Here is a 25,371-nt window from a genome sequence, read left to right on the forward strand (position 1 = left end):
CTCGAAATACGCCTACTTGACCGTTCCACGCCAACTAGCGGTTCCTTCCTCTTGATCCTCCCGTTCCATCTTCATCTTGACAGCAAAGCGATGCTCATCTCGCAGCCATTGAGAAAGCATGTCGGCATCATATTACGAATCGGTTTCGCAGCAACCCGACGATTGTAACGCTGCGGGCGACGAGTTCTAGACTTTGGTCCTCGTTTCAAGCTCGACAACGCTGCGGTGCCGAGTCCTGTACTTGCTGCTGCTGCTGCTGCTGCTGCTGCTGCTGCACCAACCGACGCCTTGCAAGAACAATACCTAGTTAGGGTATGCACGGATCGTGGCTTATACCAGGAATCTCTACTATCTCTACTCCCCCCCGGCACCATGCGCCTGCAGGTGCACCGCCGCTAATAAACTACGAGTTTTGTCGCTTTTGCGAGTTGCTCTGTCGCCACGCAAGCTAGCGCTGAGTCGGCTGCACCCGTCCCAATTCAACGCAAGCACGCTCCTTGCAGCCACCAACAGGTCTTCAGCTACCATGTGTGCATGAGACTTGCAGAAATGGCTTGCTGGTTTCATCATAGTCGCCGGCCCCGAGCAGCAATAGAAAAAGAAGAAAAAAAGCACAACGGGATCGCCCGTCAACCCGCCTTTCGGGGAAACCTGTCATCACTCCTCGGTCCCCGCCACAAAGCCACGACCGCCGCAGACAAGGGAAGAAAAGCGACAAGTGACCAGCTGCTGCACGATTATGCACAGGATAGACGACTAGCCAGTGGCAGGTGTCGCTAGCTCGTAAACTGTGTCAAGGTTACAGTGCCAGCGAGCGACAAATCACTCTGTATCCGTACCGGTAACTAGACTCCAATGGCCATCCCTGGCTTGGCAGGTCATATGGGTAGATGTTCGTCTAGTCGACATGGCTCGTCTTCTCACGGCGTTTCTCTCCTTCTTCACCACGATTGCCGGGGGCAACCCTCCCCCAATCCACGTCCAATATTAACAGGGCCAGCAGCCACACCATGCGCTGTCACGCTGCCGTGCTACCTCACGCCGCAGCCAGCGGGCCAGCCGAACCCTCTCTCGTCATGTACGAATCTGCAACATGAAGCAACGCCCCGGCCAATAGACTGATGGCGATACCGGACAATTCTCCTCGCGCCTTCTCCCTTTCATCCTTCGCCCCTCGTTGCGGCCCATGCAACGGGGCCAATCCGCTGCCGCAAGCTCGTACCCCGTTGATGTGTTTTGGACCCTCGAAATTTGTCAAGAAAACGGACATCGCCAAGCTCAATTGCGGGCTTGCCAGCGTGTCGCCCCGTCGTGGGGGTGTGGAACGATCGACTCCGCCCGTCCTCCATGTAACATGGAGAAAGGCACCGTGTAATAACTAGTTACTGAGTATTATTAGTACTTGACATACATACCCTACACGGCGAGGGGTACAGTCCCTAATCCGGGCCGTTGGAACAGCACAAAGAAACCAGGTGCTTGGAATTCAGAGTTGAGGGCCTTCTCTGCAAGCTCGGACAAGTCGAGAGCGGCCGTATATTGCTGCGCGCTCTGCCAATTCGACTCTGTGTTGCCATTTCCTTCTTAACGAGCGGGCCACTCCCAGGTCACAAGTGACCGTTCAACGTCTACCCCAATCAAGTAGTTCCAGTTCCATGCAGGCTCTTGCATATCGTGATCAGCATCAGCACCCCTGACGGTATGTAACGGCAATTGATTCGCGACGGACGGGCCCGGCGCGCAGCCTATCCGGACAACCGCGGCCGGCTGTTGCATGCACTATCGCTGATTATACAGCCTCAAGTCCTTTCTACGCGGTCTCAAGGCGACTCGTCGTGCTGTAGTCCCCTTGCAATTATATTTGTATCTTGGTAATGAGTTTTATGATTCTGACTGAGATATGATGCCTTGTGGTAGCGCTTGGCACCTCGCGTCGGAGAAAGAAACTCTGCCGAGCATCGGCTTCACAGCCAAACGTATCCAAGTCACCGAAAGAAACTCATCATGGTAGTCACCATCATGGCAGAATTGTTAGTGTTCAGCCCATACATGGTAAATATCTTGTCCTGTGTCTCATAACACTCTCTCAACTGGGCTTCGTTCACCTGAGAAGTATTTGTGACGACAGCGAGGAACCAAGTTAGATAGTACGAGGACGCGGCTTTGGGCCTGGGAACCGCCATGTGTTGGCCCTGCTCGTCCACGTCCCCCATGTTATACGGTATGCTGGCACATATCCTCTTGAGCAAAAGTATGATATTTTTCTCCGTCATTGCGCTGGTCTTGGTGACCAGGTCCCTCTCCGAGTCGGTCAAGAGGCAATTCGGCAGCTCCAGAATTCGTCGGCTGCAGGACAGAACAGTGGAATAAAAGAGCACAAGGACAGTATCGAAGCCCATCCACATGATGCCCAGCAGCCGGGTCAAGCAAATCATGACGGGTCGGCCGTCTTTTGCACGAGCCATCATTGGCTTCAGCGAACGGTCGAAGCCTCTCACCAGCGTTTCGAATCGAAGCTGGATTCGCCTCGCTCGGTCAATGGCGGATCGAAGGGACTCTGCCTGCTTGTCGGCCGAAATTGGCTCCACGTCCATGTTCCGGACACACCGGGCTGTCTCTATGCAAAACTCGACGGCCCAGCACAGCGCTGCCGCCATACCAGTGGACAGGGTGCTCGTATCGCCCGTGTCCTCTCCGAGGGTGATGCAGTCAAACGTCTCGCCTCTCTTTAGCGTTTCCATTTGCTGCTGACGGTTAGCAAGTCTACTCGGGCCGGGTGGAAGCCGCGCCGCGGTTACGTGCCATGTGTGACAAGGCCCATCGATACAGCGGACCGCGCGAACAAGCTTGCGCGAGGTTCTCTGTCCGGGCAGAGAAGATTTGGCCGATCCCATCGAGATGCGACGGCCGCGCTTTCGTGGCTGAGCCGTGAATGTCCTAGCATGCCCCCATGTCAGCAGTCTGTCCTCCGCTTGCTTGAGCCCTCTGGCAGGATGAGCTTGCCTCGAACAGATTTAGTAGCATAATCACCGCAATCGTATCGTCCTTCCACGCAGCCGCCGGTTCGTTCAGAGTCGTGCTCAGCGCGGAGAGGGCCGCCCCGTAATGCCTGCACGCTTTTCGATACAGGCACGGGGATTTTGTATGGCGCGCCAGGGACAGGCAGCTGGATGCGAGCGACGCTCGGCTCAGTGCCGACCCGGGAGGTGATGTGGCGACGAGATCCGTGAGGAAGTTCAGAAAGCCCGGGAAGAGCCCGGGGCTGGGCGGAATGCAATATTGGTCGATGAAGTACATTGTGGATTCGTCCTCCCACAGGGGCTCGAATTGCCAGCCAAGACGAGAAAGCTGTTGCACTGCCAGGGATAGCCCCTTATGTATCGCGAGAGGAGACTCCTCGCGAGAGTCAGGGCCAGGTGAGGCATCGGCGCAAGGGGAGGAGTCTGTAGCTGAGCTGTTTGGCGCTGGTGTGCTGGAGATGGTCCTTTTCCCCCCAGAGTTTGAACAGCTGGCAGATCGCGAATCTACGTAGAATCGGATGGGCAGAGGTCGATAATAGCCTGGGCATCGGGTTCCATATCGTTGACAACGGCGACAGGCCGGCCGCGTTTCATCGCACTAGTGATACGGAAGAGACGGATGAGGATCCGGAGGGTGTCACGGCTCCAAAAGAATGACATACCTTGACCCGCCGCTTCCGGCATTGCTTGCAGCCAGTACTGAGGCCGTAATTGACCATATCTTGTAACACTGGGGTTTCTTGCAGATTCGATCTGATTGTTGTACAGGGGGGATCCGCGTTGAAGTGGTTGTCCCAGTGGGGTAAAACCCCACGATGGGAAGCTCGGAATGGTTTGTAAATCAGTTTTTTTAGTCATCAAACTAGATCCATCTTGATTGAATCAAAAGAAAGCTTGGTATGTACCTGTCGTCGAGGGCTGAGCCAAGAAATGGCACGACTGGTGGAGGGCTATGCCTGATGAACTAATGGTGGCTTGGTGCGCGCTCGCAAACAGCCATCAGATTGGGAATGGCGGCATTCACTCCCCGCAAAATTTGGTCTGAACTAATCGCCGTCGGCGCACTTCCGGCAGAGGCTGGCTCTCATCCACTAGCTAGTATGTGACGAGTTATGTGGTGGGTATATATCTGACATGTCCATGTGGTAAGTTGCTGTGCCATTCCTAGGTTTTGGCCACGGGAAAGAATTTCCAACAGCCCCCGAGAATTGCACAGGCTACACGGTATTCCAACAGTGCAAGTTGTGGGAAGGCATAGGCTATCATCGTGTCGTCGGGATCTGGTGGAGAGATTCAAGTATGTTCTGTTGAACCTTGAGCGGCAAGAGCCATCAGTGTCAAACGTCGAGGTATGATAGCCATTACCAAAGAAACATAAGCGCCCTAGTTCTAATGATGTCCTCGTCGGGCCAGCCTCTCTACACATCTTGAGGTAATTCATCACCCAGATCTGCCAATTTCGTACGCAGTAGTGCTTCACAAGTCCTCTTCCTTCTTGTCGTGTACTCGTCATCATTGGAGAAAGGCATTGGGAGCTTCAATCTTTTGGCAAGCCAAAGTCCTAGTTATATCTTTCCCGCGGGCACCCACAATACTCGGTCCCCAGCGGACACTCTTCTGCCCTCGTCTCTCAGACCACTCGAAACGAAGGAAAGCCATCCTGCACCTCTTTCTGTGTCCACTTCCGATATTCACCCAGTCCCCCGAAATAAAACTTAGTGCTCGACTTGCGTCCCTCGATGTTGGAACCAAACTCCCAGCTCGCGGTGGACCTGAACAGGGAGTCTTGGACAAGTGCTTCGCACAGCAGATTCCAGTCGCACTCGGCTTCCGCAGAGACCTCGATGACGTGGCTGCCCGCCGCGCGCTCCGAGTGTAGAATGCACTCCATGATGAACTCGGCCTCGCTCTCAATCGTGATAGGGAAGTTGGCAAACGCGCCCTGCGGACCAGACACCATGAACATGTTGGGGAAGCCCGCGCAGGCCACCGCTGCATAGGCAGTCGGGCCACCTTCCCAATGTTTCTCAATTGATTTGCCCTCCCGGCCGCGGATGCTGACGCGCAGATAATTGCCTTCGACGGCGTCGAAGCCTGTTGCGAGAATGAGGACGTCGAGGGGAAATACTTGCCCATCGACCAGTTTAATCCCCTCTGGCACGATGGACTCAATAGGCCGCTCGCGCAGATCAACAATGTCGACATTTTCTTGGTTAAAAATGTTGTAGTAATTGGTGTCACACAATGGCCGCCGGGCGTAGAGGTCCCGAGGTGTGAGCGCCTTGGCTTTGTGAGGGTTCTTGACGATATCCTGGATCTTGGCGCGGAGAAATTTGCATGCCTCCTCGTTGGCCGCTTGGTCCGTCGTCAAATCGCCAAAGGTACTGAACATGAACCGGAAACCGTTGCCCAGATCCCAGGCCTGCTGAAATCTCTGCTGGCGCTCCTCGGGCGACGCCTCCATGGTCTTGCATGTCACCTCGGGCACCCCAAACGCGATTGACGAGGCCCTGACCTGGTGCCAGATCCGTTCGTAATCGGCGTTGATTTTCTCCCTATAACCCTCGGGAATCACCCCTTGTCCGCTCGGGACGGAATATTGTGGGTGGCGCTGGAAAGACACAAGTTTGCCCACCTTGGGGGCGATTGCCGCCATCACTTGTATTCCCGTCGAACCGTTGCCAATGATTCCGACCATCTTCCCATCGAGATTAATCTCCTCGCTCCACTTTGCACTATGAACCAGCTCTTTACCGTACGACTTGAGACCAGGGATGTCGGGGTACTTGGGCCGCGAGAGGAGACCAAGGCAGGTGAGGAGGTAGCGAGCTCGATAGGTGACCTTTTTTGCTTCGCCCGATGGGGTTTCGAGCTGACACGATATGACCCAGTGGTTGCTATGCTCGTCCCACGTAGCAGATGTCATTTCGGTGTTGAATTGCATGTATTTACGCAGGTCGTGCTTGGCGACCACATGGCGCAAATAGTCGAGAATCTCGGGCTGATAGAGGTAGTGTCGATTCCATGGATATGTCTGCAGGTCCTCCTTGTCCCACGAGTAGCGGTATAGATACGATTCGGTGTCGCTCATGGCACCCGGATACCGGTTCCAGTACCAGGTACCGCCGACGTCTCCAGCGACATCGATGCACTGGATGGTCATCTGGGCGCGAGATAAACGGTAGGTACAAAGAATACCTGCGATACCTGCGCCGACAACCAAGGCGTCAATCTCTAGCTGCTGGGTCATTTTCGGGGATTGATAGGCCGAGGATACTAGGTAGCGAGGAAATAAGTTGGCTTGCCGCGCAGCTGTGATGCCAGCTCTCCCAACGTTTCGAAGAGAAGAAAGGACCAAGTACCCCTCTTACTTTTGAGCTGTTGACAATCTGAAGACACGAGTGAGGTGGGGCTCTGGAAATATTGTCTTTTTTTTTTCTGCTTCAGTAACAATTAATTACTTGACATATGCATAACACAACTCGGTTTCCCTGTCTTGGTGAGTGGAGAGTGCGTTGGGTATCTACAGCTTGCAAGTCGGCGACTAGCCCAAGTCCGCAAGAAGATCACGCCTGAGCGTTCATATGATGGGTCAGAACCAAGATACTCGAGGCAGATATAAAAAAAAGGAACTATCAGGCCCCTAGGAAGTAGCCATGATGGGTTGGATGCAGGCTCAGCTTGGCAAGTATTCTCCTCCCTGGTCAGGCCCCGGGACCGATGCCCCGCCGTCACTGCGGGGAACCTTGTTGCATTGTATTGTCCAGCTGCTAGTGAGGTATCATACAGATGAATTGGTACCGGTACTCGCATCGGGCAGATCTGGGAACTTGAGTACAGGCGATGACCCCGCTACCCGGGGTTGGGGTTGATCTAGTCAATGCAACGACAAGTACCATGGCTCATTGTGGGTATTGTGTAACATCTCTAATTCTCGGATAGAGCTGATAGACAGGTATTAGAAAAGTCGACCGTATGCGATTCAACTATGTGCCAAACTGAGCATGACTACCTACGGGCCAGGCTTTCAACAGTCAAGCCGCGGAGTTTCCACCAGTCAAGCCACCGGAGTAGTCACTTGGGGAGTGTGGTGAAGGACGGAAAACAATAATAAAATAGCTAATATATACTTGATTGGAAGTCATCAGGGACTCTTTGCGAATGCGTTTTTATAGCTGACAAATTTATGGCGAGCTATACAGTTGCGGTATTAGTGCTATGATTGGTAAGCTGTAGTTGCAGGCCGGCATTCTGATAGGCTCCCAAGCTCCTTAATTCATTACAGCTGCTACTGTTAGCTAGCGTTTCGTGCACCATTTCATCTCCAAACCATCTCAGTACAATGGCCACCGCTTCGTTCTCTCGTAAGTTGTCTCGCACTGAAGACGTTGGATGGAAGCATTGACTTTCTGGCAGGTTTGATCCGATTTGTACCATGCTCAAATCCCGCGAGTGTCATGATTGGGGAGCCGGATCCTGGCGTCGACATTGGCCATGAACTACGGGAGGGGCGAGATGTTTATGTCTCTCCTTGGTCCGGATCATCAGTGCTTGAGCCAGGTGCCAGGAGCAGCCGTCGTGAGCTTGTACAAAGAGTCTTGTCGCCTCTTGCGAGCAACGAGGTGGGAACCATTCGCTGTATTGGGCTTAATGTGAGTGCCTCCTTTTGTTGGCGTGCAGTCAGCCGCGTACTCTAACACTTTTGCTGCCAGTATGTTCAACATGCCAGAGAAATCGACGCAGAAATCCCTACGGTGCCCACTGTCTTCTTGTAAGCAAGACTTGTCGGGCCGGGCAAACAATGACTAATGATCTTGGGTTAAAACACAGAAAGCCAAGTACCTCGCTTGCCGATCCTTGGCCAGCACCAACAATTCTGCCAGCTATAACTCAGAGAGATGACTCGGGGGACTATGAGGCCGAGCTTGCCATTATAATCGGCAAAGAATGCAAGAATGTGCCCGAGAACGAGGCCCTGGAGTACGTCCTGGGATATACGGCATGCAACGACATATCAAGCAGAGCGAGCCAGTTTGCGCAGTCGCAATGGTGTTACTCTAAAGGGTTCGATGGATCTTGCCCGTTAGGTGAGTGGTATCCCCTGGACAGAGTTTCTCGACGTACTCAGCTCCCAAGGTCCCACACTGGTTTCCCAAGCCTTGATTCCCGACCCGTCCAAGTTGAGGATTCGGGGTTTGAAGAACAAGCTGGTTATGCAGGACTGTACAACCGAGTAAGTCGGCTGCACTCAGAGATTGAAAAAGGTGCACAAGCTTACCGTGTGCAATAGCGACCTCATTTTCAGTGTCCCGACCCTTGTCAGCTTCTTGTCCCAGGGCACAACTCTACCCGCAGGAACAGTCATCATCACCGGGACACCGGCAGGTATTGGCGCAGCACGTACTCCAAAGGTGTCAATCCGCGAAGGGGATGAGTTCGCGGTGGAGATTCTTCCCCATATTGGAACCTTGTATAATGTTTTCGAAAATGAAAAGTAGGCTAGACTTGCTACTTGTATAGAAGTGTGAGTGACTTGAGAAAAAAAAAGAATCATTGAATTCACGTTGCATCGACGTAGTGGACAGAGAGCTTGTGAAGAGGATTGTGAACTACTTGAACTACTGACGAACGCCACCTACAGCACTTGCAGCAGGCCACTTACAACACTTACAGCACTTATAGCACAGCACTTACAGCACTAGCACTTATAGCATTTACAGCACTTACAGCACGTACAGCACTTACCGCACTTACAGCAGGCCACTCACAGCTTGCTTCAACTGACGGCGAGTGTATGTTGCGTCCGTCTGATACCAAATGAAATATGCCAGCGAACCGGGTAATTCGCGAATGATCAAGTAACGTTCTTATAATGTACTTGAAATTGCGTAAAGTGTTCTACCTCTATTTCGCTGTCACCCAGAGCTTGCCCAGCCGACGAATCTGGCAGCAGGTGGGCAGCCAAGCACCAAGTAAGACTCTTGAGCTCCAAGTTAGTAGTATTCCAGTTACCAACATGTGTTAATCTCATAGATTGTCATTCTTCATTTTGGCCATTACTGGAAGTGCCCTTGCTGGTAATCTGTACAGCTTCCCCTTTCAGCCGCATCTCCATTGTTGTTCACTAGGGTCAATTTAGCCAAATTGCAAGCCTTACTTACTCCTTTCCACCTCGGCGATCCTTTTAGGGGCCGATCAACCGTTAATAAATCTTTGAGTAACCATTTTACGTACTAGGGTCATCATGCTTTGCTTGCCAGAACTGTGCCACCCTATCGTTTCATCGCTCCCATTCGCCACCTTTTCCATGTCGGCCACTGGTGAAAATGGGTCGTTCGATTCATCGTATTAGGCAAGTAGCAATGCTTCTTACCAACTTCCTCTTTATGCCAAGTAGGAGCCCTTCCTGTGAAAGGCTAGCTGGTTTTCGGCAGGCGTCAGCCAAGACTCTGGGGAACTTCGGCCGAACGATACCAAGAGATTAACACTCAGCGAACAAAGCAAATTATTATTTTTTACCTAACGTCTTTACATCGAAGCCATCATACGTGCATATCTCAATACTTCGGACTAGAAGATTACAGTCGTTGGCATCAGGTGCCTAATAGGGGAGGTGACGGAAGCCGACAATGCCGGTATCCTGGCCATGCTGTCTCGACCGGCTTCATACATTCAATCAGCCTGATAATGAGCCTTATAGAAAGTGCCGTAGCTAGATTTGAGCTGTATGAGTATAAAATAGTCACACTACCTGCTTCAGGAGACAGTGTGCCCAAGAAGCATCTTGTCAAGTTGAACTGAATCTAGCCAAATACAAATCGCAAGCATGGTCGCCTGGTCGAGAATCTGTCTCGCTCTTACCGCCGCCAGTGGCGCTTATGCTGCTCCGGCTGCTGCCAATCATGGCCCTCTCTCTCTCTTCAGTGAGATCAAGCAGATCCCCTCCCAGTGGCAGGCGTCTGGCGCCGCGGAGAAGACTGCTTTGATCAAGGGCCAGATTGGTCTCAAGCAGAGCAACATCAAGGGTCTCGAGCAGAAGCTTCTCGACATTTCCAACCCCAGCAGCCCAAACTACGGTAAGTGGTTGTCTCATGACGAAGTTGCCACCTTCACTGCCCCTTCAGAGGGCAGCATCGAGGCTGTCAAGTCGTGGTTGGCCGCCAATGGCATATCCGAGGTCTCTCAGCCGACGAATGAGTATGCTCTTGATACCTGACCGAGAATTTCAACCACTAATATTCTTGAAGCTGGATCGAATTCACTGTTCCTATCCACCAGATGGAGTCGCTTCTCGACACCAAGTACGAATGGTTCACCCACGAAAATGGGGCCCAGATTCCCCGTACGACCAAGTACTCGGTCCCTGAAGGTCTTCACTCCATGATTGACATGATCACGCCGACGACGGCCTTTTACAGCAATATCGACTCTCACGCCCAAGAAGCGGGTGTCACGGCCAATAAGGGCATCCAGCGCCGCGCAGGCTGCCCAAGCAACGGCAGCATGAACCCCAACTGCATCAACCAGCACTACAATGTCGACTATACTAGCAACGGCAGCCAGCTCGTCGCAACCACTGGTCTGCTTGGCCTTGGTGCCAATCATACAGACTATGCCAGCTTCGGTAATGCTTTTGTCCCCAACTTGAAGGACTTCCAGGATGTCACCCTCGGCAATGCACCCAACTCGGGCAATGGCAGTGCCCTCGAAGGAAACCTTGACACCCAGTACATGGGCGGCCTCTCTTACCCCAATCCTAGCGTTTACCTTTCCACTGGTCCTACTGGTTCAGACGCCACTTCCTTCAACGACGCCCTTAGCAATATTGCCAGTTACTTGACCTCTACTTCCAGCCCTCCCTCGGTCGTCTCTACTAGCTGTAAGAATCCGTGCAACGTTTATGCTATAAACTCCGCTAAATATTGATAGATGGCGGTGCTGAGAATGCCTTCGACGGTGACTACATGGACCGACTATGCAACGAGTTCATGAAGATTGGCTCGCTCGGTATTACCCTCACATTCTCAACTGGCGATCATGGCGTCGGCGGTAACGGTGCCAGCAATTGCAACCAAGGTTTCTACGCGCTCTGGCCTGCAAGCTGCCCGTATGTGACTGCCGTTGGTGGTACCCAGTTCAATGGAGACTCGGAGGAAGTTGCCAATTTCTACAAACTCAACAATAAAACCGAGTCCCCTGGTGGCGGCTACTCGTGGCACTTCAGCGCCCCAGACTACAACAAGAACGTCACTGCAGCCTTTGCTAGTTCGCTCCAGGGCTACGACGACTACATCAACGCGAGCGGACGTGGTTACCCTGATATTTCCCTTGTCAGTGTGGGCTACTCTACATATGTCAACGGCAAGGTTCTCGGGGCCCTTGGAACTTCCGCTTCTTCTCCCGCCATCGCCGCCCTCGTCGGTGTCCTCAACGACTACCGCAAGTCCAATGGCAAGTCGAACCTCGGCTTCATCAACCCTCTGCTTTACTCTGCCGCTGCAGCAGACGCGATCCGCGATGTTACTTCAGGAAATAACTTTGGCTGCGGAACCAACGGCTTCTATGGTATGTTTAACAATCTCCATGATGATTTACTCGCTAACCTTTCACAGCAAGTCAGGGCTGGGATGCTGCTAGTGGTCTTGGAACGTTGGACTTTGGCAAGCTTCGCGCTATCATCTAAGTCTGGAATGGAAAGAAGCTCTCTAAGGAAATACATATCCACGACGTAACACATAAAATATATTTAGTGCTCAGCTTTCCAATGTTCTTTGCCTTTTCCACTGTCTTGTCAATCTGCTCTTTGAAACAGAGACAGTGTCTAGATGACGCAGCGCGGAAGACGGACGCCGACAAGCAGCGTCGATGAATGGCTGCGGATGCTCTGGCAGAGGTATAAAATGCAATTTGAAGATGGTTGGTATCTATTGTTTTACTGCTGCTGTTCTTTGGAATCGGCGCTCCGGGCGAGTTGTCTTGGCTCAACCAACAGAGTGCAGGAACCCACCATTGACAAGTGCAGGCGGTACCTCATCGCATGTGTACCGCCGCACCAACGGGTCTCTGGTAACAGATAGAATCGGTAGCTGCGGAACCAATTCCCGAACTGATATCGAAGCCTGATATTTTCCTCCTTAGCATGGCGATTAGGGGCTACAACCTGGAACAAGTACACGTCAAAGATCACAAACCACGCATATCTATTGTTCCATTACAGTTAAATGGTTGACATAAGATAACGCTCGGTGCAAACGGCAAAAAGAGGCAGCGTAATTTTTTTGTCATCGGTGTAGGAGGCAAGGAGGGTCGTGTCGAAACCAGGTACAGCGTTTGCCATCGGGCTATATAGAGTCACGTGGACGCTCATGTGACCTGGAACCGGAATTTCCCGCTAGCCGAATCTGTTCGCTCTGTCTGGCAAAGATTCATGCCACGATCTAATAGAGCTCACCTCACTCCCTCGATCCCAATTGTCCCGCCAGCTCACCATGAACTCTCTCCGTATCGCCCGCGCGGCCATTCGCGCTCGCCCCGTTGCCATGCGCATGGCCGCCCAGCGCAGAGGCTACGCCGAGGCCATTCCCGACAAGGTACATTCATCCTCCATTCCCCCGTGCTTATCCACCATAGCTAACTCGCAAAAAGATCAAGCTGAGCTTGTCTCTGCCTCACCAGGTATAATGAACCCCCCATCTTGATTTCCAGCATAATCCGAACCGATCGAACCGCGCCTCACGGCTCAATTGCGCGCGCCGAAACCTTATTGTTCGGCGCCTCGGAGCGCCGCGGCCCTGCGAGAATTTACAGCAACATATGCTAATTACCTCAACAAGACCATCTTCAAGTCGCAAAACGTCGTCCAGGTCAACATCCCCGCCGAATCTGGCGACATGGGTGTCCTCGCCAACCACGTCCCCTCCATTGAGCAGCTCAAGCCTGGTATCGTCGAGGTCGTTGAGGAGAACGGCAGCACCAAGTCCTTCTTCCGTACGTTCAGCTTTCCACGAAACCAACAAGTCCTTCAACGATGCGATGCGCTTCAGCAACGAAAAGGGGAACGGATTCGAGGACCCGAAAATGCTAACTTGCGTTAGTTTCTGGTGGATTCGCCACTGTTCAGCCCGACTCTTCCCTGAGCATCAACGCCCCCGAGGCATACCCCCTCGAGGACTTCAGCGCCGAGGCCATCCGCAACCAGATTGCGGAGGCTCAGAAGATTGCCAGCGGTAGCGGTAGCGAGCAGGATATTGCCGAGGCCAAGATTGAGCTTGAGGTATGTGCGAGACGAACGATTGGACACGCAGCTTTACAGCTCGTACTGGAAAATTGTGTCACACAGACGTATGCTAACACATTATCACAGGTTCTCGAGACCCTCCATGCCCATGTGAAATAGACTACTTGTTGCATTGGCGGACACCTCCTTGTACATCATATTCCAACGCATTAGCGCATTGCCAGACAATTCATACCTGTCGCGGTGCCATTCAATGTCAACTTAATTCCTTTTGTTCCTGCTCTTGCTTATTTGCTACAGTGATTGCGCCTTGCGTCATTTTTTTGGTGTCGTGTCTACGCGTCGCTCCTGCTTTTTCAATATGCTCCTTCTTCCTTTTGACACGCCACACAAGCTTCGTAGTCGTCGCATCCAAGCAACTCACTTTGCTAATGTCATAGATACCCTCCAATTATTGTCAGCGGACCGTCATCATTACTTTTACGAATATGAAGAGCCCAGATTCGGCAGTCGTGCGTCAGCGTCAGGCAACACCAACTGGAAGCCAGAGGGTCAACGTTGGAAGACGGCGGCCTACCATCCCCACCGGGATCGTCACCACGAGACTGGGGCAGCTGAAAACACTCAACGACGACAATGGAAGCATCATTCGGTACAAGTATGGCAACGGCTCGTCTCACGGCCGCGGCGGTAGAGCCAAGGGCGGCCTTGTGATACCTGCATCGCGCAGTACTTTTTCTCTGCGTGAAACTCCTCGATCTCGGGACGAATCGGACAGCCCACCGGATGCTGATCGCTCTTTGAAAAAGAGGCAAGCCGGCGGCTCGAAATTCGCATTTGGCCCGAGAGCGGTCAAAAGTCAAGATGGTCTAGTTAGTCACGCTCCAGCATCGACAACGGAACACCAAAGACGTCCGCTGCACGATACAACATGTAGGCAGATATTGTGCGATGAGAGAGCCGCGCAGCCAACGACCCCTGGTGAGTATGCAAGCTATTGGGTCAACAGCGATGGAGCGCTGGACGATTCCCTCGGAACACATTTGTGTCATTCCTGTGGCGAGTGGATATCAGTTAAAGCGCCATGTGCTTCCTGTGGCCATGCATTCTGCTCTAGATGTACTGCTGATCTTGAAGGGGACTCGAGCACATCACAGACGCCGACTGGAAATTCCGAAGTGCCAAGTTCGTCAAGTGCTCCGCAGCAACCTAGTGATCAATCCGAGGACCGAGAAAATAATGAAGACGCCGAAAACGATCCATGGAGCAGCGGAAGTCAGAAGCAGGTAACATCAATGTCTTCGAGCTCAAGAACTGTTCCTCGAGCGAAAACTCTCTCAAGCCTCTTTCTCAAGCGCCCTGCACGCCACTGCATTTGCTGTATTGCACGGCAGCCTGCAAGAAGGCAAACAGTGGCAGCGTTGCCTGGTGCTGGCGAAGCCGACCTTTCATCTACATACAGCGGAAGCTCAACAGCGACGCATACTACCGCCAGGTCCAACATGAGACGGCCGGAAACCCCGATTGCAGAAGAGGAGGATTTGCGGCCCGCAGCTCTTCAACCACGCCGAAGTACAGAAGCCAGAAATGCCATTCCGCTCAAGACGAGGTCTTCCGATCCATATTTTGGACTTCGTGCAATGCGACCACACCCCCATCCGCCATCGCCAGAAACGGAAAACTGGCCGAAACTGCGTCAAGTACCGGTATCTTCGAATGCAAGGCCAAATACTCCAAGTGAAGAGACACCGTGGCGGAGTGTTCTGAGGAAGGTTTCGAGGCCAGCTACAGGGGAGCCAGACGTTTACCAAAAGCCTACGACGAAGCCGGAGTGGGTGGCCAATCTCAGGAAAGTACGGAGACAAAGCGCCAAGCCAATATCTCCCAACGAAGAGCAATGGCAACCACCGACCCCTAGCTCGCCACTGAACGGATCAAAACAGGAACGTGCCTACTGCGATGGGAATATCTCCGTATCGGCGAGACCGAGCGAGAGACCTGCGTCATCCAAACATGAGGAGCCCCTTCCACAATGTGATCACAACCGCATTTTGACCAAAAGTCCCAGCTTGGCGTCGCGGATATCTGGAGGCAGTCTGAAGCGGGTCGAAAGCTCGTTGACGAGAAACAGCCTTGCTTCCGAGACCAATAACCCCGAGAAAGCGGAACAACGCCGACAAGCAGATGGAACAACTCCGAATAAGCCTAGAGCTATGACACTGCCTCCGAGGGTCGGCAGACCTCCAAGCATTATGAAAATCCCAGGCCGAGGAAAGTCTCGAGACCAGCACTCGTGCCATTGGAGAGATAGATTTATGGATTTGAGTGCTGAAGTTGACCAATTACGCTCCGAATTGGACACCTGCGAACCCGGAGAGACAAGCTCTGCGCACGAGGAGCAGGATCATGAATGTGACGATGCCGGAATAGACGGGCTAACAGTAGTCATTCATTTAAAAGGGCGAGATGATTTGGTCATCAATACGGACTTGCGAACTTAAAGAACAGTCTCTGGAACGCTTGGGCAGCCGTAGCCAGTGACGACACACGCCAAAGCAACACAGTTACCACAAAGCACAAGACGATAGAAGCTAGAAAGCAATTTAAGAAGTATTCTCCTTAGTAACTATTACCAAAAAATGACTTGCCGAGCTAAGAAATACTGCTGAGATGCAAAAAACAAGGTCCCGCCCGGGCTCGAACCGGGGACCTTCTCGGTGTTAACGAGGTGCCATAACCAGCTAGACCACGGGACCCGAATTGAATGCCGAATTCGTATTCGATGAATGCCGGGCTGTGATATTAACACTATGAAGGTTACAATCATAAGTATCGAGACGGAATGAGTCTGGTTACGATTGGTTCTCGTCGGTTCTCTGTTGGTTTGCTTTATTCCGCACCTAAAGTACTTCACCTCGATTTCGCTTCCACCCATACAGGGAAAAAGGCACGTCGTGGCGTACCTCCACAGTTTGTGTCGAGACACTGATGCAGCACACTTTGCTCTCCCCCCACCCTGTCTTGTTTCCCGTTTTTCACCATGCCGGTATATGAGACCGGAACTTGAAGCAAGAAGCAAACAGACCAGAAGAATAAAAAAGACAACAACTGCGACTGCAACTGCCCGGATCCGCACAGACGGGGTCGAGAATGAAGTTCCTCGAGGCAAGGCCAACAAGAAGAGCAAAAAAAAAGGGACATTTTGGCGAGACATGGGCAGCGGCATGAGACACGAGGCAACACACATGCACACAACAAATCTCAGTCTCTCGCATGCACACACCCGAGATTTTGATCAGTGCTTATTTGACAACACTCTACGCAGGGCGTTTCTGATGTGATGTCACTTGCTTTGCGGACAGCCGCCGCACGAACCAACAACGACGGTCAACCGTTCATGGTGAAGCACTACACCAAGTCTGGCAACCTGTAAAACATGTTTTGTTTTTCTTGCTCCGTCTTGGCCTGAAGGATTCCAAAAAGCAAAAGCAAACTTTCTTCTCTTTCTTTTTTTTTCAACCCTCTTCTTTTACAATCTGAACTTGAACGGCTCCATGCCCCCCACGCCGACGTGCACCCTGAAAATGGCGCCGCCCAGCCTCCTGCTCTCTGTCTCGGCCGTCCCGCCGTCTTCGTCAGCGGCCGTGGTGATGAAGAGGTCCTCGCCGACAAATTGCACGCAGGTGGCGTTCTTGGTAGGAATCGTCACACGCCCCAGGACCGCGCCTGAGCGTCCGTCGACGCGCAGGACCGCGCCCTCTCCGTAGAGCGCTTGCCAGACGTGCCCGTCGGCGTCGACGCGCAGGCCGTCGGGTTCGGCAGGGCCGGTGTGGCGGCGGTGCAGGCGGCCGCTGCTGCCGCCGGCGTCGCCACTCATGGCGCCCGTGGACGCATCGTAGTCAAAGGCGAGGAGCGCGCGCTCCGTCGAGTGCGTCACGTACATGGTGCGCAGGTCCGGCGACCAGCCTACGCCGTTGGGGATGGTGAGCCCCGGGATGATTTCCTGGGCCGATTCGCGCGTCAAGAGGAAGAGGCCGCCTTGAGAAACGGAGGGGGGTGCATGTTAGCCTAAGTCATGGTAAACGTAGCAAAGAGAGAGAGAGACTTGGCGGACAGATGGTGGGAGAGGAATATCCAAATATACACACCTTCAGGCTGAAACGAACCCAGGCCGAAATCTGTCATGGTGCCCAGCAGAAACCGCCCCAACGGATCCGCGCAGCCGTCGTTGGCGCGCAGGCGCTCATTGGGCGGTTCGTGAAACGGCACCAGCATCTCGTACTGGCCGCGGCCGCCGCGCACATCGAGAATCGCCAGGCCGTGCTTGACGCCGACAACAATGCGGTCGCGGGGGTCTAGGCCGTGCACGTCGGCCGTGACGGTCGGACACACGTCGAGCTGCACGACCTCGGGCGGCGCGGCAGCGGCCGTCTTGTTCTCCGGCGCGCTGACGTTGCGAAAGTAGAGAATCTGCTTCTTTTTGATGTCGACGAGGCGCAGCGAGTCCGTCTCAGCCTCGTAGAACGGACCCTCGCCGAGGGCGCAGTGTGGTTCCGCCCATGGCGCGCTGACCGTCCATTCTTGCATGACGCCCATGGTATTTAATCAATTGGAACAAATGTGGGTGTTTTGAGCAGAGATAAAAACGCCGTCGTAGGAAAAAAGAGAAGAGGTGAGAGGATTGAATGTGAGTGACGGGAAGTGATGGAAGAAACTCGGTATGTCAGCTTGCGGGTGCTGCGGGGAAGCTCCGGGCCGCAATGCCATGTATTACGGAGCCGGACTTGATGGCCGGCCGCAACATAATCAGACCAGCCGCAGTATCACACATGCAGGACTTTATTCTTAGTCCTTGCCGCCAGAGCAAGAATGATTCGTGACCATCCAAAAAGCCGCGTCGTCGATTAGCATGTCTTTCGCGTCTTGCACGCGCTCAACGTAGGCTGATGCTACTGTGGTGCAGGAATAGCTGGACTTTAGGAGCTATGTGGTATGTAGATGGTAGATGAGTATTGTAAGTGGAGGGGAGAATAATAGTTGAATAGGTTGGGTGTTTAATGTGGCAAAGATCCGAAGCAACTAGTCCAGTTTCTCCAGAGCTAGTGCCGGCATTGGGACAGCGATTTTTGTCATGGTCCTTGAATTGTCTTGGGTACAATGTAGGCATTAGACAACTACACCGCCGCCCACGTACTAAGCGGCGTCATTGTGAATGTCGATGTCAATCTGCGCGGCCACGAGTCTAGGCATCTCTTCCATGCTGCCTGCCACACCGACCTACAATGCCGGGTTGAATACAATACGGGTGGTGATAAACTCTCCGCGTAACATATCGTGGCCATATCCCGGAGCAGCAGTTAAGAATAGTCGCTGGCAGGAAATCTGGATCAGGGGGAAAAGGACAGCCTCGATCGCAGCCACCAATGGTTAGCCAGTGACCCTCACGGCCGTTTTCTGGTGGCTTGACACATCGGAGATCAAAACGACATCAAAATGGTGATTTTCCGGTTTTCTTTTTGGTAAAAAAGAAAATAAGAAAATAAGCCACCATCAGAGAGTTTGAAACATTACCGTGGGTCTGGTTGACTGTGCGACACGACTGTCACTGGTGCTCAGCCTCGTCGCAAGCTCTTTTTTTGCTTGTAGATCTTGGTCGCACATAACGCTCATTTTTTATGGTGTTGAAGTGCTCGACTGCTGTGCAACTGAGACAGTGACAAGTTGACGTTGGGTGCGTGATAACTGTGGGCTTTGTCATCTTTTCGTTGGGACGAAACGAAACAAGTGTCAAAGCACACAGACTCGGCATCTGTGCTGGGAGGAAGGCTGGGAAAAGCTTCGCCACACCGATTTTCGCACCGAGCGTACTTGCTGGTATCCCCAGGGATGCAATACATGCATGGGTCAATACATCCCTTGCATACACTCCGTACTCTCGGAGCCTATTCCGGGGGGGTCAGGTAAGTAGGTAGGTACGGTGACGGTGTCTTGCAGTTTTTGGCTCTCGTGATTGCCTGTTTGGTTTGCGAACGGGCAACACAGTTCTGTCTGGACGGGCTGTCTGCTTCACGTGGCCGTCTTGATATGCGGCAGCCCAGGCTCAGAGTTTCTGCAGAAGGGCCGACCTATGCCCGCAGAATTGGCATGAGGAAAAAGGCCACCCACACTTGCAGGTTGGTGGCGTGCGAGCGACTGGCTCATTTGCTGCAATCGCTCTCCATTCTCCTTGGTCGTCTTCTGTTCACTGATCAACGGGAAGCGGATTGTGTGGCAATGGGTCAACTTCAGTCGACGACGACATGATGCGGTGTGGTGGTCTTGCCACTTTATTCGGCTAGCGTGAGAGGCATTGTGGCATCTGTATCCGTACTCCGTACTTGTGAGCTTGGCAGAAAGAAAAAAAGTATTCGCTGACCCGTAGACAGCTGCCCACGTCGACAGTTGAGATGGAGCAGACTAACTGCTGGTGGGCCATGGCTGCCGGCATCAGCGGCCCGTTGCTGCAGAATGCCCAGTGCATATTCAAACGGGCTAAAAAGATGACGAGATGTGTGTACGCCGCGCCGCGCCGCACCGCACCGCACCACGTCTGCATGCTGCTGGTGCTCGCTTCTCCGCCGCCCGCAGTTGTGTTGGGCATCAAAGCCCGGCATGTACGAGTAGCCCGGCTGCCACGCCACCAATAATAGACTGCTGAGGCTTGGTCTTGACCCATTGGGTCACCGCCACGTCGATTGACCGAGTTTTTGCAGAAACCACTTGTTGCGGCCCCCCAACCTCCAAATAATTGGATATGCTCGCTGATGACAGGGTTGCCGCACCACGGTCCATGGCCTGCCAGTCTTCCCAGTCTTCTGTCCTCCCGGCTCCAAGGTTGTTGTACCAGTACTCAGCACTCAGTACTCAGGAACTCAGGAATACGCCATGACAATGGCCCAGTACTGCGCGCGGGCAAACTTCTCCGGTGCTCGTGTCACGCTGTTGCTCTCATTGGCAGTATACTGCTAGTTAAGGTGGCCAGCCAACATGCTGTGCTTGACCGACTCCGGCGTGTCCAGCCGGGCACGCATCTGTGTCAGTATGTACGAGCGAGGTAGCTCACAAGATGCAGGCTACAGCCAGTCCGGGGTGCCAGTCTCCAGAACGGCTGATGGGCCTTGTCCCGCCCGCTGCCACTCGCCCAGGGTTCGTGGCGCCTGCATGAACCAGGGCGATGGACGGTGACCCGTGCTTGACAGTGCCCGCAGTGCGCAGAATATCGGAGAGGGCTGCCAGCCGCTAATCATGCACGCCATATGTTATTCTGTGCTAGGCGCTTTGGGATGACCTGGAGCCGGCACATCTGCGGTGATCTGTTTCTGTCCGCATCCTTGTCAGCGGCTATGCAGGAAGACATCCAACATCCAACAGACGTACATACATATCAGTGCTGGTAGTCATCTTGCTCTTCCTTTCTCACCAACGTTAGAGAGGCGCAAAGAAAAAAATACCCGCCTGATGTGATTTGTGCCAGTCCACCAAACCCTTCTCGCTCAAGCTTGAAATCCTGTCTGTCTCTCGCTTCGGGGCGGAAAGCGGAAGTTGGCCCGGGATGAATCTTGCGCAATGACCGGCGCATGCTCTTTTTTTCATATCCAATCATGGGTTCAGGATTGTGATTGGTTTGCAAGGGTTCCGCGCAAACTACCGCCCATTAATAGAACAATTGGGGGCGGGGATAACAAAATTAACTTCTCCAAGCTTCTTTCAGCTGCAATTGCGGATTCAACGGCGGATAAACAATAACTACTTCGCCTTAGCCCTGCCTGGCATGCCATGCCAATGCACAATGCATGTGTCCAGCCAAGATTGACACAGATTAGCCCTGGCCATCCCTTCGTGCTCAAGTGTCGCAGATAGATACACGGAAACATTTGACTGCAGAGCCAAAAGATCATTGCTGATAAGGAATATCTACTTAGAAAGTTAGCGGTCTACAGGTCCGTCTAGGTAATGGCCAATAGTCCAACGACTTACCAGGAATAAACTCATCTCCACTGTAGTGGAGCGTGATATCACGGAAGCACGGCTCTGCGTGTAATTAAACATGTGCCCATGCAATGGAAGTATGCGCCAAGTGTTCTGTGATTTCTTGCAGCCATATCCTAGCACGGAAAAATCGACTGGCGAGCAAATCACACTGTACTGGTAGCCGCCCCTCGCGAAGTGTCAGGCAAAAGCGTTCAACAAGCACCGAGATGTGCTTCACTGCAAGATGCTTCTTTGTAACTTCTAGTCATTGACCTAGCAGTTGACTGGCAAGAAGTTGATTCGGAGCCGACTTCGTAAAAGCTTGGAAGGCCGAACAAGCGAGGTTAATCTGCACCAGGTGTCTTTGATGTGAATCAGGCTATCCTGCTCAAAACTCAGGATTTCGACGCTACAAGAGAGTGTGGCCATGCTTAAATTGGCTGCAGGGAGAGATCTTGCAGACACCCCTGCCAATTGAGATGATGGCCGCCAGAGACGAAGACCGCGAACTGAAGACGGCGCATATTCGCGGATGAGTCAGCCAGTAGAGTCGTTATATCATGAGGGTGTGATGGAAATTCCTTGTCATCCGCACACCTCCCTGTCCTCATTTAACATTTCATTTCCTGGGCCTCCAATTACAGGCCCTGGTTCATTGCCCCAAAGTGCTGTTGGTACGATGTTAGAGTAACAGCTGCTCGTCATCTCCAAATACCCCACTCATTAGATCCTGGTTCGTGACCGTTTGCGCCGAACGGGGTTCCATCTAGATAGGAACCTGTAGAGTGATCAGGATAGAAGTGGTCTGTGGACGGAGCGCATGATAGCGGGAAGCTTCAAGGGTGAGTCTGCTGCCAAACTTTAAGCAACCAATAGATAACTTCTCCGCAACATTACCCGTTGGTCTGTGCACAAGGGCAGTAGAGAAGCTGTCGAAAATTTCGGATGGTGCAGATATGTCGCCTCGGAGCAGTAGTTCTCGAACAAAGCATGGGTTCAGTTGCCGTAATTACACTGCAGAGATGGCGCCGCCTAATGACGCGCATCAGCATGAGGCCCTGTGCATAATTATTACCATGTTGGCCAGGGCACGGCTCAGCAAACATCGACCTTGGGGAAAATCTGTAAGTACCCTGTCGACTTGATGTCATGTGGCCAGAGCATTGCTAATAGCAGTCTCGCTAGAATACGAGTTAATACAAGTGTTGTATTGTGAAGTGGCGCACGAGGGTTCCTTGCTTCGGTACCATGGCAGGTGAATCGACCAGGTAAATTCTGTACTAGGCGGGGCCATCGAGCCACTGTCGTTGTCTGTCTGTCTGCCCTTGTTGGCCTTGGGTGCACGAAAGCGAAAAACTAAGAAAGACCAGGCATAGTGCGACGAGGAATCCATGTAGCCAAGAGATGGACTGGTGCTTGGACCAACTTGCTGTTGCCAGCCACCAAGTGAGGCCGGTGAGTTTTTCGGGATGAGTCTATCGCGGAAAGAGTAGGTCACATTGTATTACTCCGTACGGATATGCATCCAGTCATATCACCCGCCGCCTGCATACGAAGTAGTACCGGATTCACCGTCGTGCCGTGTACTCCATTTGCCTTTTTGCATCTCGCATAGTAGTAGTCGTGGCCAGAACGGTGTAGATTCTTGAAGTATCCGTCGTCGTTAAAGAAGCGATTGCATTGAGTGGGGGGGTTCGCGCCATGGCCCATCTCCGTTGCGAAGCTTGAACATATCAATGGCTGACTGGCTTTGTCCGCACAGCTCAAAGTAAACTCAACGGGTAACTAGAGGGTTTTCTCGGTCGAGAAGATTCAACAGGAGTCAAATCGACCAGACAGGGTTGACGGGTCGACGAAGACAAGGTCAGCGACCCACGTCTCCTCTTCTCTCTTTGGCATGCAGCTTTCTTTTTCGGGGTTCTGTGTTGCGCTTTTCGGATGCATTGGGGGAGCGGGGAGCGGACGGACTTGCAGGGGCCAGCCACCAGCCCACCATCTTGCAGAGGGCGTGCGTTCCCGACCGTGTGGGCGGGTTTTGGGCTCCAACGCCAGGCCGCAAGGTGCGCTAGCGAGCCACTGAAGTTGACTCGAGCTGTTGCGGCCGGGGTTTGCAATCGAGTCGGGCGTCGTGGTGATGGGAGCGGTGGAGGGCGTGGTCGAGGTTGCAGACGCGACAGGGTCGGCGAGCCGTCCGTTGACAGGCCATCTGCAGCCTGCAGGTAGCAAGTTCAAGGTATGCGATTGGGAGGGCGGGTGAGTATTGATCTCGGACTGCAGCATGCAGGCGCACGCGTGCATGGCCGTCTTTCTTTTTTTTGTGACAGGCCAATGCCGGAACTGACGGTGCTGGTTGGCTGTCATGGCGGAATTGCGAGCGTTTCAATCGAGCTTTGCCCTCTAAGAGTGCTACACCGGCGCAAGTGAGGTAGTTGAAACCGTACATGGTTGTGTTCTGCCTGTGGACATGATGAGTGAGTGGTACGCATATGGCAATCAAGTACTTGCCCTGAGTATCTACTAATGGTCATGATGGATTCATCACAGCAGCACAAAGCCCAAAGCACCCCAGGCACCCAAGCCAGGTGGCATCACGGCATGGCATCTGCAGCCACAACTAACGAGCTGCGAGCGTCAACGTAGGTGATTGCTGCCAGCAGGCATGCAACAAACAGCATGTGCAGGCAGCAGCGAGATCGCCACGCAGCCAAGGACAGACGTGGATGCAGGCTTTGTTGTTAGTTGGGCCATTGTGCATCGATGCCACACTGGGCGGGCGAGTCAGGCTGAAGGGGGAGAATGCGGTGGTTCAACGATGATGAGGTTTTCCTTTTAGTCTTGAGACGTATTGTGATGATGACAGCTCGCTCAACGCAGATGGCAGATTCAATCCAACATGATGCGTTTGTTTGGTACTTTGTAGGTGCCTAGAATCTGTATGTGCAGGACACGCTGGGCGCCTCCACCCAACAGCCTGGTGCCTACTAAGGTAGGTCTGTTCGTAGGTACTAAGTTATTACAGGCACCAGGCTCAAGGTCACCGGGAATTGATACGTTGCTCGCTCGCTGCTGCCTTGAGCAAATGATCAAATGATGAATATTAGCTAGTTATGGAACTGAACCGGCTTGGACCGGTCCACGTCCGAGGTTTCTGTAGACGAGCTGCAGACCAGCAAGGCATCTATGTATACCTAGATTGGTACCTGGTACTAGGTAGTCATATTTACCGGGCAGCAGGTCTGTTGCATGTTTTAGAGTACTTTATTAGCGCTGCGAGCAAGTGCATTAGGGCCATTCTTTAGCAGACCAATGTACCGGAGCAGCCTAGTACGAGGTATGAGGTACCTACAATCTCGGTACCTTACCTGCTAACTCGTGCAGATACCTAACCCTAAGCAAAATGCGGACAAGACAAACAGCCACATCTTGTCAGCAACAAGCAAGCAGACAGACAAGCAACAAGACAACAAGCCAAGCAAGCAAGCAAGCAGAGAGATAACGTTAACTATTAAGTACCTATGTAGCAAGCACAGCAAGCACCAGTGCCAACTTGCAAATCATCAACGCCCAGACCCGGCAACATGGGCCCGCCCAGGACTCCTTGCCCACACTGCCACCAAGAGAAACACCCGGAAAAAACATCCCAGCCAGCCTCATTGCCACCCTCAGCAGCAAGCAATCCGTTTCTCCCCTTGGCTTGGCTACACCTACCATTCGCGTCCCTCCCCTCTACGGATACCCGTACTCCGTTCTCTGCACGCCACTACGCTACCATGAACGCTAACGTAGCTCCCTAGGTCCCTTGGTAGCCCGCTCGCCCGCTTGCCCCCGATTCAACACGTCTTGCAGAAGTCAGTCACAGCTCCTCCTACGGAGTTCTGCCCACCGCCTCGTCTCTTTTGTGCCTAATCTTGGGTCGACGCTGACCACAGCCCAGCCGCAGCGCGCGTGCGCTATGATACAAACCTGTCCTCCATCCTCCCCCCCCCCGTTCCAATAAAGCCACCAGCTCTTCGCGAGCCCTCTTGGCCCATCGCCTCGGGTCGCTTCCGCCAATGCTCCATCCCTACTAGTCAATGTCCATCACCTAGAGGGAGGCTGAGATAG

General features: G+C 53.0%; 10 protein-coding genes across 10 annotated transcripts; 5 read left to right on the top strand and 5 right to left on the bottom strand.

The window, feature by feature from the left end:
* Positions 1-118: 118 nt before the first annotated feature.
* Positions 119-595, top strand: CCM_02793 (uncharacterized protein; the record flags this gene model as incomplete). The annotated part of the gene is made up of 3 exons (XM_006667945.1): positions 119-164; positions 191-312; positions 548-595. 3 exons carry the CDS (start codon positions 119-121, stop codon positions 593-595), a joined length of 216 nt encoding a protein of 71 aa, XP_006668008.1.
* A 1,390-nt stretch (positions 596-1,985) lies between these two features.
* CCM_02794 (uncharacterized protein) lies at positions 1,986-3,704 on the bottom strand (the record flags this gene model as incomplete). The annotated part of the gene is made up of 3 exons (XM_006667946.1): positions 1,986-2,921; positions 2,947-3,472; positions 3,529-3,704. 3 exons carry the CDS (start codon positions 3,702-3,704, stop codon positions 1,986-1,988), a joined length of 1,638 nt encoding a protein of 545 aa, XP_006668009.1.
* A 946-nt stretch (positions 3,705-4,650) lies between these two features.
* Positions 4,651-6,270, bottom strand: CCM_02795 (NAD(P)-binding domain; the record flags this gene model as incomplete). Its single annotated transcript, XM_006667947.1, has 1 exon — positions 4,651-6,270. One exon carries the CDS (start codon positions 6,268-6,270, stop codon positions 4,651-4,653), a length of 1,620 nt encoding a protein of 539 aa, XP_006668010.1.
* A 1,092-nt stretch (positions 6,271-7,362) lies between these two features.
* Positions 7,363-8,518, top strand: CCM_02796 (fumarylacetoacetate hydrolase family protein; the record flags this gene model as incomplete). The annotated part of the gene is made up of 6 exons (XM_006667948.1): positions 7,363-7,384; positions 7,437-7,672; positions 7,733-7,791; positions 7,851-8,107; positions 8,178-8,253; positions 8,311-8,518. 6 exons carry the CDS (start codon positions 7,363-7,365, stop codon positions 8,516-8,518), a joined length of 858 nt encoding a protein of 285 aa, XP_006668011.1.
* A 1,328-nt stretch (positions 8,519-9,846) lies between these two features.
* Positions 9,847-11,703, top strand: CCM_02797 (family S53 protease-like protein; the record flags this gene model as incomplete). Its single annotated transcript, XM_006667949.1, has 4 exons — positions 9,847-10,217; positions 10,268-10,899; positions 10,950-11,585; positions 11,633-11,703. The coding sequence occupies 4 exons, from the start codon at positions 9,847-9,849 to the stop codon at positions 11,701-11,703; spliced, it is 1,710 nt and encodes a 569-aa protein (XP_006668012.1).
* Positions 11,704-12,508: 805 nt separating this feature from the next.
* Positions 12,509-13,416, top strand: CCM_02798 (ATP synthase delta chain, putative; the record flags this gene model as incomplete). The annotated part of the gene is made up of 5 exons (XM_006667950.1): positions 12,509-12,610; positions 12,666-12,695; positions 12,854-13,007; positions 13,115-13,293; positions 13,384-13,416. 5 exons carry the CDS (start codon positions 12,509-12,511, stop codon positions 13,414-13,416), a joined length of 498 nt encoding a protein of 165 aa, XP_006668013.1.
* A 3,370-nt stretch (positions 13,417-16,786) lies between these two features.
* Positions 16,787-18,516, bottom strand: CCM_02799 (calcium homeostasis protein Regucalcin, putative; the record flags this gene model as incomplete). Its single annotated transcript, XM_006667951.1, has 3 exons — positions 16,787-17,295; positions 17,406-17,824; positions 18,452-18,516. 3 exons carry the CDS (start codon positions 18,514-18,516, stop codon positions 16,787-16,789), a joined length of 993 nt encoding a protein of 330 aa, XP_006668014.1.
* An 807-nt stretch (positions 18,517-19,323) lies between these two features.
* On the bottom strand, positions 19,324-20,899 carry CCM_02800 (uncharacterized protein; the record flags this gene model as incomplete). Its single annotated transcript, XM_006667952.1, has 6 exons — positions 19,324-19,501; positions 19,719-20,123; positions 20,179-20,258; positions 20,374-20,535; positions 20,674-20,686; positions 20,748-20,899. The coding sequence occupies 6 exons, from the start codon at positions 20,897-20,899 to the stop codon at positions 19,324-19,326; spliced, it is 990 nt and encodes a 329-aa protein (XP_006668015.1).
* Positions 20,900-23,079: 2,180 nt separating this feature from the next.
* On the bottom strand, positions 23,080-23,628 carry CCM_02801 (uncharacterized protein; the record flags this gene model as incomplete). Its single annotated transcript, XM_006667953.1, has 1 exon — positions 23,080-23,628. One exon carries the CDS (start codon positions 23,626-23,628, stop codon positions 23,080-23,082), a length of 549 nt encoding a protein of 182 aa, XP_006668016.1.
* A 532-nt stretch (positions 23,629-24,160) lies between these two features.
* Positions 24,161-25,371, top strand: CCM_02802 (uncharacterized protein; the record flags this gene model as incomplete). The annotated part of the gene is made up of 5 exons (XM_006667954.1): positions 24,161-24,171; positions 24,211-24,253; positions 24,646-24,739; positions 24,789-25,019; positions 25,208-25,371. 5 exons carry the CDS (start codon positions 24,161-24,163, stop codon positions 25,369-25,371), a joined length of 543 nt encoding a protein of 180 aa, XP_006668017.1.

This window comes from Cordyceps militaris (genome assembly GCF_000225605.1).
Source record: "Cordyceps militaris CM01 unplaced genomic scaffold CCM_S00002, whole genome shotgun sequence".
NCBI classification, from domain to species: domain Eukaryota; kingdom Fungi; phylum Ascomycota; class Sordariomycetes; order Hypocreales; family Cordycipitaceae; genus Cordyceps; species Cordyceps militaris.